The 19,147-nt window shown below is 39.5% G+C and overlaps 2 protein-coding genes across 2 annotated transcripts in view; both read right to left on the bottom strand.

Annotated features, from left to right (window-relative positions):
- Positions 1–648: 648 nt before the first annotated feature.
- Positions 649–19,147, bottom strand: part of gxylt2 (glucoside xylosyltransferase 2) — a 32,958-nt gene continuing 14,459 nt past the window's right edge. The window contains exons 4-7 of the mRNA XM_079682645.1: positions 5,513–5,764; positions 5,072–5,195; positions 3,383–3,555; positions 649–1,768 (exon numbers count right to left, since the gene is read on the bottom strand). Of these exons, the coding sequence (XP_079538771.1) occupies positions 1,595–1,768; positions 3,383–3,555; positions 5,072–5,195; positions 5,513–5,764 (723 nt within the window). The 3' untranslated portion in view covers positions 649–1,594. The remainder of the gene's footprint in view (positions 1,769–3,382; positions 3,556–5,071; positions 5,196–5,512; positions 5,765–19,147) is intronic.
- Positions 10,657–13,762, bottom strand: LOC307041194 (uncharacterized protein; the record flags this gene model as incomplete). The annotated part of the gene is made up of 4 exons (XM_079684519.1): positions 13,309–13,762; positions 12,549–12,632; positions 12,119–12,404; positions 10,657–10,969 (listed from the first exon to the last, which is right to left on the bottom strand). Exons 1-4 carry the CDS (start codon positions 13,541–13,543, stop codon positions 10,657–10,659), a joined length of 918 nt encoding a protein of 305 aa, XP_079540645.1. The 5' UTR covers positions 13,544–13,762.

The raw sequence follows: 19,147 nt of genomic DNA, 5'->3' as shown, positions 1-19,147 counted from the left end.
ATATGTATGTAGTATGTAACAAGTAACTAATGTTGCTTAATAAATGTAGTAAAGTAAAAAATACAATATTGGCTGCCAAAATGAAGTGGAGTAGAAGTATTAAGTAGCATAAAATGGAAATACTTGAGTAAATCCTACTTAATTACAGTACTTGAGTAAATATACTTCAATACATGATACCACTTATTATTAGTTTTGCTAATATGTTGTCCACAATGCTGTTGGCATGGACTCAAGAACAACAACACAATGACTGCAATTATTTAAAATCCCTTAGGCGTATACCTGGGTGACTATAATTTTCCTCAAACATAAACAATATATAACTTATAAGAGCCATTAGTGAAACACATACAGCAGGAAGTTTAGTTTCCTAGCCTAGTTTCATAAACATTTGTTGATATTCATCAAAACTACATGCATACATTTGTGTGATGCTTTTTATGAAGTAATCATAACAAGAATGTGTTATTATTTAAACCAAACAATACAACTTAAGAAACTTATTTCAAGACAAATCTTCTGTATTGTTATCTAGAATCACCTTTAAAATTGGACATACCTCCTTGCATTAAAAGAATACATTCGTGACAAGAATGCATTGCTTTTTGTATTTCAATCCCCATAAATGGTATACATGAGACTCAGTACATTGCATTGATTTATTTAGAAACACATGTTGACTGTACAGCCATTTTCAGTTTCCAGTTTAAATGATATATTTAGATCATTACACCACATCGAAAGTAATGCTGCTAAAATCCATGTGTTCACAACATACCACACATCATATTAAAAACTATGACACCCTCTCAAACACTCACTCACCTATACCACTCATTTCTTGTAATAGTAAACATGGCAGACATGAATATTTATATGGCACATAATCAGCTGTCACTATTTTTAAATGCTAGCACTTTTGGTTTTGATTAACTCCGGACAGTGTAGCATCTAATGTGGACATGTTGCAAACACACAACCATCCAGTCCTAATAATATCATTCTGAAAGTGCATTTTAACATTCGGTTTGTTATATAAAAGTCTGTATTTCCTCTTTTTTGTGCTGTATTTAATACTGTCAGTGGCATTTGGCAGCCGCAGAACAGACCATTCACACATGCTCACATTTCAAGTTATTTGCTGGTAAAACATTCACATGATTTGAGAGGAGTGGTTTATGAATCTACTACTTCAAGTAGTAAAGCTTTCCAAAGTCCAACGTCGGCTCTGTGTAGTGTATGTCAATGAGGAAATAAAAAAGAAGGTAGATAAACAAGTACATCATACATTTTGCTTTTAGCCTACACTCAAGATGAAGAGCTTGATTTAAAAAAAAAAAAGAAGATTTTGTGCAGTCTTTTTTTGTTCACTTTTCAACATGCATTTCATCGTACATAACTGAGATGTATTAAGACGGCAATAAGGCAAACCTATTCTACGGCACCACTGACCAGCACTGTATGCTTCTCCGTATACATAGGCTTATTATTACCCATACCATGATTTCACAATAACTTTCCAGGAACACATAAGTGCTGGGAGACGAAGCAACCTGGTCCTCTGTGTTGTCCGAATAAAACAGTTTCTCCATCAGTTGTGTCTGACGTGTCGGACCACTTTCTCGTCAAACGCCTTCCTCATGGTCTTCTCGATCTGCTTGAGGAAGACTTGAGGAATGCGACCACACAGGGTGTTGACCGTGTCCAGGAACTTGGTCTGGATGGGGTAGAACAGCGACTGGAACATGTTGTCCTCGAAGGGAAACTGCAGGAACAGAGAACATCGTCCTGTGTCAGTTCTCATCCATGAGCTATTTCAGTTTGATTTTTTGAATGGAACGTATCACAGACTAAATGGTATTTATTTACGCATCCCGTCAGCAGCAGGGGTCGGGTGGGGGTGCTGGCGTTTTGCATTAATCATAAATTATGACCGAGCTCGTCTTTAAGAGGCTTATCTCAGCGGTGCAGGGGGGGGCTGACTCTACTGCAGGAAAAAACAAATTCTAAATTTAAAAACTGACCCAGATTGTTTAAGGCAAGCAAGGGAGAATTCACTAAAACATGCTCTTTTTCAGACGAACAACTTTTCTTTGTTTGTATCCTGATGTCTTTAATTAAATGTGTACCTTATTCCAATCCAAAGCACAAGCACCGAAAGCTAATGTACACACAGGGTTCTCGCTGTTTGTATATTCGTTGTTTTACAGCTACTATTGTCAGTAGCTTAGGATGAAAGGGTCTGCCTAATGAAATGTAATGTACATCTCTAATGAATCAAAGCCAATTATATACTAAGTCAAGCTTTTACTTAAAAATAATATACGATCACGATACATTATGATACTTTTCCAATGCACAGCATCAGTAGACCTCCTTACAGCAGATATTTGTATGTGCTGGAATAGCGCAGGTGTCACTAATTGCATTAATGATGGAGAATACCAGGACCCAGGAACTGACACACCCTCTTAAATCAGCCATCGTTAATGTGATAAGTTACGCCTGTTTGTGTTTGCTGTAACATGTCTGCTCTGAGATGTTTCACAGACACTAGCCATTCATGTTACAGTATTAAATAACCAACCATCTTGGACTATGTCTATATTTTATATAAATACTTTTCTTATAGCGAAAGATGAGCGTTGGTGTTAACCTGTATTAAGAATGTTATGGATAGGAGAATGAATATCTGGTTAAAATGCAATAAATTATCCCGTCATGTTAATAAGAGTTATATGATCTTTGAACAGCAAAATAAAAACCTTAAAATTAAATGTAATGAAAATGATTCTCTTGATAAGATCTTAGTTATTATCTTTGATAATTGGCTCACTGATAAAACACATCTCTTATGAAGTTGCAAAGGAAATATATATTGGTATTTTAGGAGAATAAGGTTTGGATCTAAATTACTCTATGAAGTATCCTTTCATATCTTACGGCACATATAAAATCAGTCTCTATTCCATCTTATATTACAAGAAGAAATGTTAGGGATGTCACTAACTCTCGCTGTAGTGCTCATACCGCCCCATTATTTCAAACCCTGGAGCTATTGAAATATATTTGATAGGTACTTCTGCATTGAAATGTCTTGTTAATTCCCTACATATTTCCTTTCACAGTCTCTTTGTAACTAGGTGTCAGATTCCCTGTTATCACACCAGATCTGCTGATGTTAAGCAGCTTCTCTTGTGGGAGTACATTAATATATAAATTAGGTATTATTAACACATTTTTTATATCTGTGATGGTAGTCCTTGTTTTTATTCAGTTTTTTCCCTTGGTCTAAAAAAAACGATGTGCAGTTTTAACAGAGCTTGTTGTGCCGTGACAATTGTTTCAATAAACCCTGATTATATTACATGACACTTACATCACATATTGCATCATAGACTACTTTGAACGCCGGCTGCTTGTCGTCGTGATACACTCCACGGTTGCCATGGAGAATAGACACGCCCTCCTTTTCGGCCCCTTTGCAATTACTGCCGTACATACAGTGATCTGGCCTGTAGTTCCACTGGCAGGGGAAGATGAAGAGACACTCTGCAAGAGGAGAAACAGTTTATTTATTATATTATACTCCGGGTTGGGACTTGGACGTAATGTATTCATTTACAATTATTAGTTATGTTAAATGATTTTAGCAGTAACACAATCTAAGTATCACAATATAAAAGTACTGTGACCTGATTACTTTCAGTTTGGATTACCTGGATATCAAATGCCAGTTAATACAAGAGATAAGAAATAACAATTAGATGTATAAGAGTATAGGATTTCGGATATCTCTTTGTTATCACTGCATAAATCAAAACATACTGTCAACAGCCATTACAAAATAAATGTCATGTTTAAGGAACAAATTGTTGTCAATAAATCTCACTACGAATTATATAGTATGACGAATAAGATTCACTACTCAGTCATTTTGAGACTATAAATATGAATAATAAGAAAATAGATAAATAATGTCATACATGTAGAAAGATACTAGACTTTAAATTACATTACATTTAAAACAAATTATGCATTATCTAAAAGGAGGTACATTTAGGAGACATCTGGAGATCCAAAGAGACAAAGTAAGTAAAATAAACACCTTAATGTGTATTTTCAATGTTTTTTTTCCACAAGTCCACCTTAAAAACCACATGAATGCATTTGAATGCTTTTGGACCAATGTAAACATTCCTCTGGAGATTGCAGAGCGCTCCAAGCTGCACCATGTCAAACAGACACTTTGGCTGTGGTTTAAAGCAAACACAAGCGATGCCAGCTCCTCCGAGGCTCTGAGCGCTTAATGCCTACATCTGGCCGCTGCAGCTGGAACTCAGTGTGCCGTAGCCTGCAGTCACAGCATCCTGTTTTTACCAATGCAGATTTATAATGGTGTGGTGCAGTGATGACATGTTTTTATAGACCCAATAGGAAGTTAACATGGCAAGGTTTCCTTTGACAAAAAATTAAATGGGTCTTTCCCATTGGATTTCGGAAAATATTGCTGTTTGAAGCGTTAGGCTATGAACAAAGCACATAACGGTCACATGGTTGCAAAACACAACTGCTAAGCTAATCGCGGCTAATGTTCGTTATTTAGTCACGTGTTAGCAACCACATGTATGACACATAGAAGCTTCAGATATTTACAAGTGGGGTATTTATTGCAATTTTATTTATGTCGTAGAATAAAGCATGAACATCTTCTAAGCTTTGTTTGATTACAGATTGAATTTCAGGCATCAAAAGAAATGCTTTTAAAGTGGTAAAATGCTAACTCATTCCCAGGATTTAAGACTAATTCCTGCACCTCTCTTTGTAGACTGGTTTACCAACAATGAATTGGCGAAATGTTGAAAGACATGATGGTCGTGGGCAGACTAGGAATTCAAATTGGTGTTATATATATATATACACTTTGATATTCCAGTCATTCCTTTTGTGGGCTTTCAGTAGATACATTTGTTGCATATTTTTTGGGGCTTTGCATAATGTGTGTTCGATGTATGAACAATATATTCTATGATCATTAAAGAAAATATTCACACAAAAATGACCGTACCTGGGTTGTAGTGGAAGATGATGTTGAGCAGGTCCTGGTCTCCCCATGTGATGTGGTTCTTGTACTTCTGATAGAGTGGATGTAGAATATCCTCCCATGAAAGGCCGCTTGGGATCATACTGTTCTGAAATACCGACAACAACATTCACTCTCAAAACAGCTCCAGAGCAATTTCTCTCATTTTTTCTCGAACACATCATCAAAGGAGGAGCACATTTACATTCCTATAGTTCCATTTGCAATCCGTTGGCAGTGTTAAGAGCTGCTAAATTGAGTTCTGAGGGCAGAAGTCTGTGCTCCTGGCATGGTAATCAGAAAGCTTCAGCCCACTCAAAGCACTGCAACTTAAGCTCAAAGAAAAGAACCTTCAGTATGTAAAAGGGAAGCTTGCTTTAGCCTTTCACTGATCAGAGAGTGAGGGAAACAAGAGCATGCCCTTACTTTAAACAAAGTGCTGCGGATCCGTGTGAGGTTCATCAGCATCACACCAGAGTTGACCCCGGTGACTCCGTAGAAAGGGTGCCGTGCGAAGCGGCTGTACCAGCCAATCTTTGGGACCTCGTGCTCCGGGGCCATTGCTGCCAGCTGAGTGCTGTTGAAGGACTTCAGAAAACTCCAGATGTCGTCCATTGGCCGCAGGAACAGCACATCTGTGTCTACGTAAAGTAACGAGTCCACGTCTTTCAAGATGACCTGTAAACAGATGATAACAGCCATCATTAGAATATTTAAGCGTACATTCTTTCAGTTAAAGATGCAAATATGGGATATGTGTGATTTAAGTAGGGATGGGTACCGAGCCCCGGTATTAAACGGGCCCCGGGGCTGAATTATTAAAGACTGTGGTACCGTTAAAATCCGACGTTATCGGTCTTTTTATCGGTACTGGAGACATTTAAAAAAGATATGTCATATGTATTATTGCTACACAAACATTATATTGCAGTTTTAGTGTCACCAGCTCCATTTCTAATATGCAATAAGACTGCAAAATGAGTCTATGATCATTTTTAGTATTTTCGATCTTTCCAATCCAGGCGAGAGATCTCTCTCTCCCCCGCCTGCTTGGGAGGGGGCGGGGCAGTTTACACACACGCAGCTGCTCAGCTGCTACATGCAGCAACACACACACACACACACACACACACACACACACACACACACACACACACACACACACACACACACACACACACACACACACACACACACACACACACACACACACACACACACACACACACACACACACACACACAGGGCCGGCCCTAGACATTTTGGTGCCCTAGGCGAGATTATGATTTGGTGCCCCCCCCGCCTCCAAGCAATACACAATAGAATATATAAAGAATAAATGAAAAATCTCTACAAAAGACCAATACACTACAAAAACTGAAACTTATTGACATAGGTAATATACATAAAGAAGGTTTCAAATGTATTCATTATTGTATGAACATGTTTTAATTGGGGGGTGGATGTCACATCCTCTAGGGGGGTCCGGGGGTATGCCCCCTTCGGAAAGATTTGTTTTAACATTTTAAAGTAAAATGCTTCAATCTGGTGCACTTTGAGCAGAATTACTAGAGACTAGATCTAGGGGTACAACTCTAAACACCCATATGAAAAAGATCGGTTTACATTTTAATCACCAAATAAGTATGTGAACATAACCAATAACCCACAGCCAATAACAAATAAATGTAACATATTTTTTATTTATGTTATCCTTATTATTATTATTGTAGTTATTAAATGAAAATCACTCATCAAACAAAAGTAGCTTCTCTTAAAACTTCAAGAAAAGAAAGTGCAAACGTGGACAAAAATATAGCCAACGGAGCTCTTACAACTGAGGTTATTGCAAATAAATTAAGATAATGAACAACATTACACACACTATAAATCAAATGAAACAGGCAATCAGAACAACAAGTCTCTGCTATGTTATTGTGTCCTTTAATTAGTCCACATCCTTAAAGTCGGACACGTCTGGACTTCCTTGCTGCAAATTCATTTATTGTGTCGTCAAATGATATTTGCCCCGAAACCTTGCGATTGATGCTTATTACAGTTTTTCTCAATCGCTAAACCCACTATTTAGAATCAAAATTCCTTTCATCAAACCAACAGCACAGCCATCGAAACAGAAAACCATTTCTCTACAACAGTATACCATTTCTCATTGATATCACACAAAATGCAGATGCTAAGCAGTGTTTTGCAAAACAGATCACACAATTCTCTAACTGAAGTTACAATTCTCTACACAAAGATCAAAAATCTGTTGTGTAACTCATGTCTACAAAACAACAAATAATCTTCTCACAGTGGATAACACTTCCTCATAAACTTAGACCATAGCTACACTAATTGACACTTGATGTGCAAAATATTAACACTTGTTATCAGTCAATCACCCCATTGAAAAAGGTAACTCCATGGAATGTACTGTATACCTTACAGTAATGATGTTACATTGAAAACATTTACATGATAGAATTTGCATGACTGTACTTAAAATATTTTTTTAAATGGTGCCGGTAAAGCTATAATAGTGTTGATATGACTTGCATAGGTCTTTGAGATGTTCATATGGGGAGGATTAGCTATAGCTGATACAACATTTTTACAGTCAGTAATTGTGGTCTTTTCCTTTTTGCACATTGAGAAATGTTTTTTTTTGTATTGGGGTGAATTGAGTACTTCACTTCCATGTAAATGAATTGCTCACAGCTGACATCAATGAATTTCCTATAGTAATTGTAATTAGTGAGAATCCTATAAAAGACCTCCCTCACTTCAGTAAGATGTTTGTGTAAACAAAATGGCTGATCGAGTAGGTAGAGGAGCTCTGAGAGGAAGAAGGAACCCTGTTGTTCAGCGAGGAAGAGGGAGGGCTGATGTTCAGAGAGGAAGAGGGAGAGCTGATGTTCAGAGAGGAAGAGGGAGAGCTGATGTTCAGAGAGGAAGAGGGAACCCTCATGTTCAGAGAGGAAGAGGGAGGGCTGTACGTATGCGTGGTGGAAGAGTTGAAAGGGGACCAATGCGAACAGTAGTTTCGGACAACACCCGTGCAACTATTGTGGACCACGTCATAAACCATGGCATGTCCCTCAGTGAGGCTGGCCAAAGGGTTCAGCCCAATATACCGAGATCAACAGTGGCATCCATTATTAGGATCTTCAGGCACGAAAATAGGTAAGCTACTGTAACCCTTTTTTACAGCACTTCATGCATTTCTATTTTGATGTAGGTTTCGATCACTGTTTTTATATTACAGTACATAACATTCTCAAATATTTATTGATAGAACTGAAAGAGCACCCCGCTCTGGTGGCAGACGAAAGGCCTTTACTCCAGAACAAGAGTCTGCCATTGTTGATATGGTTGTGGCCAACAATGAAATCCGCTTAAGGGAGATTCAGGCCAGAATAATTGCAGACCAGGATGTCTTCAGTAACATTCAGTCTATAAGTGTTGCAACCATTGACCGGGTGTTAAAGAGGCAACACCTCAGAATGAAACAGATCTATAAGGTTCCTTTTGAACGCAACTCTGACCGTGTGAAGGAGTTAAGGCACCGGTATGTACAGGTAAGGACCTCAATCACACTGATGGCTTGCCTATATTTTTAGTATGTCTGACTGCTTACAGTAATGTAAAACGGTCCTCTGTTTGTTTCATTTTCTTTAGTGAATGATGGAGCTGGAAGGCAATGCATTACCACATGTTTTTGTATATGTGGATGAAGCAGGCTTCAACCTCTCCAAAGTGAGGAGACGTGGGAGGAACCTTATTGGGCAAAGAGCGACAGTCTTTGTTCCAGGCCAAAGGGGAGGAAACATAACATTGTGTGCGGCTATCTCGACACAAGGCGTCCTTGCTCACATCCCTTTAATGGGAGCATATAACACGCAACGTGTCCTTGCCTTCCTGGATGTCCTGTATGACGGACTTGTGCCACCAGAAGAGAGGGATCAAGTGAGGTCGGTTCACGTGGTCATATGGGACAATGTGGCATTCCACCACTCTCGTGACGTGAGGGCATGGTTTGAGGCTCATCCACACATGGCCATGGAGTTCCTCCCTCCATACTCCCCATTTCTAAACCCCATTGAGGAGTTCTTCTCTGCCTGGAGATGGAAGGTTTATGACCATCATCCTCATGACAGAATGCCCCTTTTGGACGCAATGAATGCTGGCTGTCGGGACATCTCTGCGGAATCCTGTCAAGGGTGGTGTCGACACGCAAGGAGATATTTCCCACGCTGCCTTGCAAGGGAAGACATACGCTGTGACGTAGATGAGGCTATGTGGCCAGACAGACGCCAAAGAGCAGATCAGTAAAGTTATATAGATCTCATTCTCTGCTTTACTGCTGATTTACATCATTTACCCATGTTATTTTTTTCCAGTGTATTGCTATTCGTCTTTTGTTTCTGTTACGGTGCTCTTCTGAAAATGAGACAATAAAAACAATGGCATAGTTACAGTAAGACTCTGTTTTTCCTATATGTAAGTTTGTTTCTCCCAACTTGTCAGTTTTCCGTTCAGTTTCCAATATCGATAGCTTGAGGTTTGTGTATTGATGATTGTAGTCAGTATTTAGTGTGCCACTTAGTAATGACTGTTCAAATAGTCTTCTCATGAGCTGACAAATGTTTGTTTTTGGAGAAGGTATCTGGTTTTGGAAGGGGTATTTTTAGTTTTGAGTGCCTTAGAGCACTTTGCAAGAAATGTATATTGTTATGGTAGAATGGGTTATTATGGTGACCGGAGTTTCAGTTATGAAAACACATTTGTCTCATTAGAGGACAATTTGTTCTGTTTCGATCGACTTATTCTTTTTTGTGACCAGTATTTTCAGTTTTGGTCATGTAAGTGCATTTTGTAAAAGATATTCAGAGTTATGGCAAGTGTGTTTCTGTTTAGATGGCTATGCTCTTGTTTTGAAGAAATGAATTTAGATTCTAAAAAGTGGGTTTAGCGATTGAGAAAAACTGTAAAGCTAATCCATTGAGGCGTTCTTGAGCCATTGACGACCTCAGGTATGTTTTAATGAGCTTCAATTTAGAGAAGCTCCTCTCCCCAGCAGCAACTGTCACTGGAATAGTGACAGCGATCCTGAGGGCCACCCACATATTTGGATACACTTCGTTCATTTTCTTCTCCTGTAGGAAAGTAAGAAGTTCCAGGGTAGTCATGTTGGCTTTTGGCAAAGCTGGGAAATTCTGCATCTCCAGTGCAAGTTCCCTCTTATCCAGGTCTGACTGCCCACCCCAGCTCAGGGTGTTGCTGAGTGTTTCACACTGCTTCGTCAGATCTTCCTTTGGCAGGTCAGGGAAGTTGAGTAGCACCCCAAACTTTTTCTCTACTTCACCTAAGGCCTTGAATCGCTCCTGCAGTGATGCAATGGAAACATCCACCACCATATTGAAAAAAGAAACTTTGAGTTTCTTTAGTGCATCACTCACTTGCTCCTCCTGGGACTCATAGGAGAACTGTCTCTTGGTTGATCTCAGCCTCTTCTGCTTGAGAACAGCTTCCACATTCATTTGGCCACAGATGTCTTTGGCAGATGCTTAGGCAGAAGCAAATCCATTGCCTCTGTAGCTGACCAAAGAAACTTCTGTTTTTCTCAGGAGGTCAACAGCAATATCCAGCTGCATTGACACTGATTGCAACATTTTGCTGACATGTTCGATGTTGGTCAGGATGTCATACCATACCACAGTGCATATTGCAAAGCGGTATGATCCAACCTCTTCAGCCAAAGATTGTGCCTCAATTTTTACGACTCCATCTGTGGCTTTATCCCTCACCTCTAGAAGTGCATCTCTGACTTCTGCAGCCTGATACCTTACAGCCTCTATATTGTTGATCCGACTCTCCCATCTGGTATCAGACCATGATTTCAATGTGATGTTCACATGGCTTTTTAGGATGGACCATCTCTGAGTGGAGGCAGAGAAGAGTGTGAAAAGCTTCTGCAGGTAGCCAAAGTAGCTAGTGGCTTCTGCAGAGCTTTTTGCTGCATCAGCTACCACCAGGTTCAATGTATGTGCTCCGCATGGCACAAATAAAGCCCTTGGATTGATTTGAACAAGTCTGGCTTGGACTCCTTTCCTCTTTCCTTTCATATTTGCACCGTTGTCATAAGACTGCCCTCTACAGTCTTCAAAAGGGATATCAAGCTGTTCTAATCTCTTTAGAATCAGGGTTGAAAGGCTTTCTCCAGTGGACTGTTCTACCTCAAGGAACCCCATAAAATGTTCTTTTATTTGGGGCGTGTCCTGGGTTGTAACTAGTCGAATAATGACTGATAGTTGCTCTGTATGGCTCAAATCTGGGGTGCAATCCAAAATAATTGAAAAGTATTTGGATTGTTTGATTTCCTTGACCATATGGTCCCCAATCTTCCCACTGATGCAATCTATCAGTTCATTTTGAATTCTTTTTCCCAAATAGGAAATATTGGTGGTTCCTCTTTGGACCTCAGCAACATGCTGTTTGAGGACTGGGTCGAACTTCGCCATGAGCTCTATCTCCTTCAGGAAGTTGCCATTATTTGGCTGGTTAAGTGTTTCTGTCGTCCCTCTAAAGGCAATATTTCGCTCTGCCAACGACTGAATTATTGCCACCAACCTGGTCAGGACTTCACGCCACTTCCTCTTTTCAGCCTCCATAAGTGCCATTTCTACCTTGTCTATAGTTAGGCCCTTTTCAAGTCGAGTCTCCAGTTCCTTCCACAACGTCATGTGCCTAGAGTGTTCTGGGCTGTTCTCATGTGTTTTTAGTTTGTCAGTGCAATTTTTCCAGTCATTTAGTCCACTGCTGATTAGTTGGTACTCTTTTTGGGAGAACAGCTTGCAGCAAAAGCAGTAAATACTTTTGTTTTTCTTGGAATACACAACCCAGCTCCTCTTGATTGTCTCTCCATTCACTAATCTTCTGTAAAAGTAGTGATGATGGCAACTTCTCCCTCCCTCCTTTTTAGGAAAAGTGAAGTCGGATTTTAAATGATATGGCCCACGTCTGACTAACTCCATCCTCACTGTATCACTCAGTGCTGGCCAGTCAGCAGGATCTGAGGGGACTGCAATGGTGGACTCAGGTGGGCCTGGGCAGTCAGCAGGATCTGAGGGGACTGCAATGCTGGACTCAGATGGGCCTGGGCAGTCAGCAGGATCTGAGGGGACTGCAGATGGGCCTGGGCAGTCAGCAGGATCTGAGGGGACTGCAATGGTGGACTCAGATGGGCCTGGGTAGTCAGCAGGATCTGAGGGGGCTGCAATGGTGGACTCACATACTATGCTCGTTATTCCTTCACCTGCAGGCAGGCAATCCAAACATGCAAAGAAGTTATTCATGCTTCAGTTTTCATTATTTATCATAATAATAACAATAATAATAATGACAAAAAAGTAGTGTATGAACGATTACACAGAGACCATAAATGTTTGGCAAAACTTACATTCTTCAGAGTGTGATGTACATGGGAGATCAGATGTTCCTTCTCCAGCAACTGGGGGCTTTTTGAGGTATTTCTCAAGTGCAGCTGGACATTTATAGGGTAGATATTAGCACATTACAAGCAAAAACATTTATATACAGTCAGGCAAAAATAACTGCTGCAATCTGCCTCAGCTGTATGCAAGTTCACAACTGGCCTATATAAAAGTGAGGTTCTGCTGCCCCAGGAGATCATTTGCAAACATAAGTAACAACTAAATAATAACACATGCCCATATTGGTTGGTCAGCCTCACTTTATACAAAGGAGCAGTTATCCAGATAGCTTTCTTCTGGCTAACATTAACATTATTTCGTTACATCAGCATATAAAACAAAGCATTGCACAATAATTAGACATTAAAAAGTGCAGAAAATAAAAAATATATAATAGAAAATAAACAGAAAAATAAATATATATATATACACACAAGTTGACCGTGAAAATAAACTATCTGACAAATTAAACACTATTGGAGGATCAATTTACAGCTATCACAATATAAAAGTAGGATATTATTTACAAAAAGATTATATAGGAATAATAACACATAAATAAAAACTTAAAATCATTTGTATCTATCATTCTGTATCAGAGGCTCGCTGCTAGCATGGCATCAAAGCTGTATCATGGCTACCTCCTTAGCTAGCTAGCTAGCTTAAAATCAAATGTCTAACGGTACAGTACATACTGAATTTTTTTTTTTACACAAGCCGACTTACCTCTGTCTTTGACTTTCGATTCCTCCTGTTCTTTTTTCCGTTTCCTTCCCGTTGCCCCAGAAGGCTTGGACCTTTTCATAATGCTAATGTTTTGCCTCTTGCTGTTGCGATCGTTGCAATCTCCGACACTTTCAGCTGGAGCTGCCGCGTCACTTTGGCTGTGAGCCACGGCCTGTGGGTGCCTGATAATAAGCGACCATCCCCCCCTTTCATCACTTACAGTTACAGCGCCCATCGTACAGGGCAAATGCAAAATGTTGCCGCCGGCCCGGGGTGCAAAGGGTGTTTACTTTGTTCAATTATTGTAAATGTATTACATCAAGGGCAGAAAATTAGGCAGAATAAAAATTATTTTAATTTTTTTTTATTAATTTTTTTTTTCTCCCAGCGCAGCGCGGCAGCGCCCCTCCAGATCTGGCGCCCTAGGCGACCGCCTAGTTCGCCAGTGGGAAGGGCCGGCCCTGCACACACACACACACACACACACACACACACACACACACACACACACAGAGGAGATGGCGGAGAGAACGCGCTCCGAGGTGTGGTTAAACTTTACCCGTCTCGATGTGGACAATGCTCGTTGCCAAAAGTGCAATAAGAGTTTAGCATGTCAGGGCGGTAACACGAGCAATTTGTCTAAACATTTAGAAAAAGTGCTCCACATCCAGACGGAGCAATGCACCGGGTTCGACTGTCTTTCTAGCAGCTCTGTAGCCCCATCCACGAGTAACGTTTCCACGTCAGGTGTTATGCATGCTAGCAGCAACACACAGAGTTAACTCAGTTATACAAACATGTGTTAATCGCAGTGTGCGAAAAAGTACACGTCCCACCGTCCGGGACATGTTATTTACAAAATCGGACAAGTAGATCTTTCAATTGACTTGTCCGGCGGACAAGTGACGTTTTTCGCCCTGATTTATTGACAAATTATTGATAAATTCAGTTTACAAAAGGCAGAACTCATTCACAAATTGTACGTGTCCGCCATTGTTCGTTTAGAAATGTTAGTTTCGGTTCTGCTTGTCGATTCCTAAGGAAATGCATCTCGCCGCTTTCTGAACAGTTAGGCGGGGCGGGGAGGGGCGGGAAGTGTAGCACAGTGGCAGAGTTGGGAAGCAAAACTTGGTTCCGAGTAGGAACAAATAACAATTGTCCGGTCCCGGGATTGATAAGAGTTGTGAGGACAGGAGGCGAGGCCGAGCCCCGCGGACCGCAGCTCTCTCTCTATGCTCCGTATCAGCTGATCGCTGCACGGTGCAGCTCAGCGTCTCTCTCTCTCTCTCTCTTTCTACACACAGCAGATCCGCTGCCCGTTTAACAGCCTCATCTTTTTCAAACTTTCTTATGTTCTTTCTCTAACACATAATGATGGTTATTAAGCGTTTTAGCTTCTGTGTTTTTAATATTGACCCTCATTTCCTTTATGAAGTGAAGCAGCCTCCCTGTGTCCTCGCGCTGTACTCACTTCCCCGGACCCCCAGACTCGGAGGAGCACAGGGATGTCAGTATTGTTTATGAAGCAGGGTATAGAAAGTACATTAATGAAATGAAAATACTATTTATTTACTTTTACAAACAGTGAGCAGCTGGGCAGCTGCAGCATGTGTATTGCAGGATATGTGTAAGCATGCAAGCATCTTTGAGTTGTAGAAAAGCGCTAGGCCTATAGGCTATAAATATAATGTATTATTATTATTATTATTATTAGGCCTATGTGTTGGACATTTGTGGTTGGACTCTGTCTCACAGGAAGGTTACAGCATGTGTGTTGCAGGACATGTGTTGGACACACAGACTGTGTGGTTGGACTCTGTCTCACAGGCAGGTTGCAGTGTAACATCAGAGGAGACTGGGCCAATTGTACATTCTCAAACTGCACCACTTAGAACTAACTAAACAATGCAAAGATTATTTTTATATAATTGTATTCAGTAACCGTAAGAAATTAAACAGTCTGAAGTGATTCGTAAATAGGAATACAGATTTGACTTAATGTTTTCATAAATATATTTTTCTCCCAGTTTGTCATGGGACTTATTTTTACCCTCTCAAAGAACTGGAATCGATAACCGAAAATGACTAGAATCGAAAAGCAGAACCGGAATCGTTAAAATCCAAACGATACCCAACCCTATGTGTGATGCAGTAAAATCTTACCGCTCACTTACGTTAGCGGTGTCGTAAAAACCGTGGGAAAATGTAAAATACGATGGCGAAGAAGAAGATTCCAGTGGCCCCAATTTGTGTCCATTCTGGACAAGTGAAAAATGTATTCGGACAAGTAAATTGCCTAACTCACTTGTCCATGGACAAGTACTCTCTAAAAACTTTTTCTCACACTGTAATGATTAGAGGAAACTGAGTTATTTATTTTGTTAAAGTTCCAGCTATTCTGTCATCACATTATTTAATACGATTTGTTAAAGCATTGTTGTTTCTTTTGATGTGAAATATTATTTATTTAATTTAAATAAAAAGCAATTTCATTTTGTTCCCAATTTGTTTAGTTAGTTTACCTTGTTTTTTTCTCCAAAAGAACCGATAAGAGTACCGTTAAAAGACCGGACCGATAAGCGGCTTCGATAAAAGTAGTAGTACCGTTTAAACCTTAACGATACCCATCCCTAGATTTAAGGGACACTACATTTCAGCAGCACTTGTAATAGAAACATATTATACTCACTTACTTATTTTAATAATAATATCATTGTGTGATTCATATTTGCTAATGTTTATCTATATTTACTACTTCTCACACTTCTTAGCTAAGCTTGGGAACATTTCTTATTAAGAAGATTCGTTGCAATGTTGTTAGTTACTCTCTATGTGCACCAACAGTATGACCTTCAACTCAGTTGAGCTGAGAACATCCTGATACGGCCTCCCTAACTCCCAGAATGCTCCTTTCATTATCACCAAGCTTTACGCCACCTTCCTCCTCTCTCTGTGTTTAAATATGCAACCCAAACTCTATATTCATTTTCACTCTGCAGGCTGTATGCTCCCCGTATGACTGACTGAACTTTCTTACAAGAAATAAAATACGCCAAAGACAGCTGAATGGTTTGATTCTCTATCCACATTTGATAAATAAATTCCCACCACACACTTCAGAGGGAATCTGTGAAAGAGTATTTTGAAATTCACATATCGTCCAACATTAAAGTTGTGAGAAAAGAAATCCTGATTTTCACCATATGCTACGAACAATAAGATGAGTTGAGATGAGACAATTACTTTCTGTATCCAGTGATAAATTAACCAGTCTCTGCCAGTTTAACTAAAATAAGCATCCAGACTTCATTTAAACTATTTCTAAAGTCACTTACCAGTAGGACAGAGTACATGTTGTGCCACTTCTAGTTTTAGCATGCTGTCAAAGATTTTACTTAATATACCATTTGGTGTATGAAACACATGGAGCGAGAGGTATAGGGTGCAGACAGAACCACTTACAGCCAATGGAAATAGTTGTTTAGAACTTGGCAATAAGCGAAATGTTATTTTCAATGTCAACAACTATGAAACAACATAATCAAGTTACTGCTTATTATCTCAGCAATGCTCAAGTCTTGTGTTGTGTTATAAATCCAGTGCACCCTTTCTCTCACAATGGTTGGCTCCCGCCCCTCACTTAAAACCCAAACTCAGCCAGGCTGTGACATGTTTAGTTTAGCTGGTGCCAAGATGACGGAAAATAACCTTACATAAACAAAAAATGTAAAAGCAGTTAAGCTGTTTAAAAACACTTTGGTTTCAACAAGTCTGACGAGAAACAACAAAAGGCAATTTGCTAAATTCTTTACACAGCGGTGTCTACACCACAAGGCAACCCGTTTGTTAAGTCAACAGATATCCAATCCCTAAGTGGTCTATAACAAACAGTAAGAAGCTTAAACACTCTTTGTAATGCAACCACATTCCCATCCACCTCTGAAAGACAGAGTAATAACAGAAGCCTGTATGCTTCCTAGCAAAAGACATGTCACCAGTTAACACTGTTAGCGTACGGAAATGTAAACAATGCCATTTACACAATACCATCGTGCCACCATTTCCCCAGAGTTACACGAAGAAATGCTAAGATGAAGTTGTAAATGATGCATCTAAACCGGTTGTGCCACCACAACTGATTGATGGTCAAACCGCACCATGAAGCCTTAGATCAGTCTTCAAATGTAATAAACGGACACTGATCTTTCTTAAAAGTAAAAAAGAAAATCCATGATGTTTCCAAAGTGAAAGTGTTATTTTTGTATTAAGGTTATTATAGATTTTTTATGCCATAATCTAGCAGCCCTAGTGGTATTATTAAACCATGTCACCGTGCTACAGAGTGTTCCACCACAGGCTTTGCTGGCTCTGTTGGATTATATTGCTGACAGCAGTGAGATAAAGTGAGTGCTGGTGTGTGTGACAAAGCAGAAATCGATACCAACAAGCCCAAACAGAGCAGTAACCCACTGTTTATACAGCCTCGGTTCGTGTGTGATTATCCACAGCAATGCAATAATAGCCACTGTGGAGTGAGAAGGATTTATCTGTCAATATAAATGGGCTTTTCAAATGTTGTGGTTACACGCTTAATGGATTATAAACTATTAAAGCACACTGGATGTCAAGAGTGTTCCCTTTAAGCTCTTTTTTATGGTGAGTATTGTAAAACCCACAGAAGCTGAGAAGGGTCAAGCAGCCGGGAACATAAACAACAAAACCCTAATTTTGGGGTGTAACTAAGCCAACTATAACTTTATAACTATAAATGACTTATGAGGTAAGGTAATGTAACTTTTGGCAGAAAAAAACGGTACCACTTTACAATAAGACTACCCTCATAAAGGGTTTACGAATAGTTTGTAATTCATTTATTAATTAGGTTGTGATTGAACACTTTATAAATCATTAATAAGCTTTTATAAGACATGAGATAAACAGGGCGACTGTGACCGGTTGCTTGCCAAATAGTGAGCCCACATTTATCTGGACTGCTAAGCCTTATATTGGCTACCTAGCTTACGTTATGTTAGAATTGGTTTATAATGATTAATAAAGTGTTTAGAACCTAATTATAAACCTGAATCCTTTATAAGGGTAGTCTTATTGTAAAGTGGTACACCTTTTTCAGTTAGAAATTAAGTGGCGCTATATATGATGACTTGAATCTGCAGAATAATTTCTCTTTGGTTTGGGGTATTGTTACACACAGTCTCTCTTCATAATCATGGAGTTTTATTTAAAGAAAATGTGTCTCTCAAAGAAGAAATAGTGAAGAAGTAGGCGTCTGCAGGAAAGTGAATGTGAAGCGGTGACAGGTCAGTTTGCCCTGTTTGTATTCACATCCCTGCAGACGCTCCGCTGCATTATCTCACAGTGATTCCACTCAGAGGGCAACATTCCCATCTTTCCTTTGGGCTTTACCAACTTGATGCTTCTGATTGTGTGGTTTACGAATAGTTTGTAATTCATTTATTAATTAGGTTGTGAACACTTTATAAATCATTAATAAGCTTTTATAAGACATGAGATAAACAGAGCAACTGTGACCGGTTGCTTGCCAAATAGTGAGCCCACATGTATATCTGTACTGCTAAGCCTTATATTGGCTACCTAGCTTACTTCGTCTTCATCATCAGCCAGCATCCTTGGTATCTGTTGCTCACTGAGTTGATTCTCGCTAAGTAGCCAATATAAGGCTTAGTCATCTTGCCAAATAGTGAGCCTCTGTTGACGTATGAAAACTATGTTAGAACTGGTTTATAAATGGTTCTTAATGATTAATAAAGTGTTTACAACCTAGTTCATGACCTAATTATAAACCCATTATGAACCCTTT

Source organism: Notothenia rossii, assembly GCF_949606895.1.
Source record: "Notothenia rossii genome assembly, chromosome: 5".
NCBI classification, from domain to species: Eukaryota; Metazoa; Chordata; class Actinopteri; order Perciformes; family Nototheniidae; genus Notothenia; species Notothenia rossii.
Note: the sequence above shows the minus strand (reverse complement) of the source record. Positions and strands in the feature narration are given on the sequence as shown.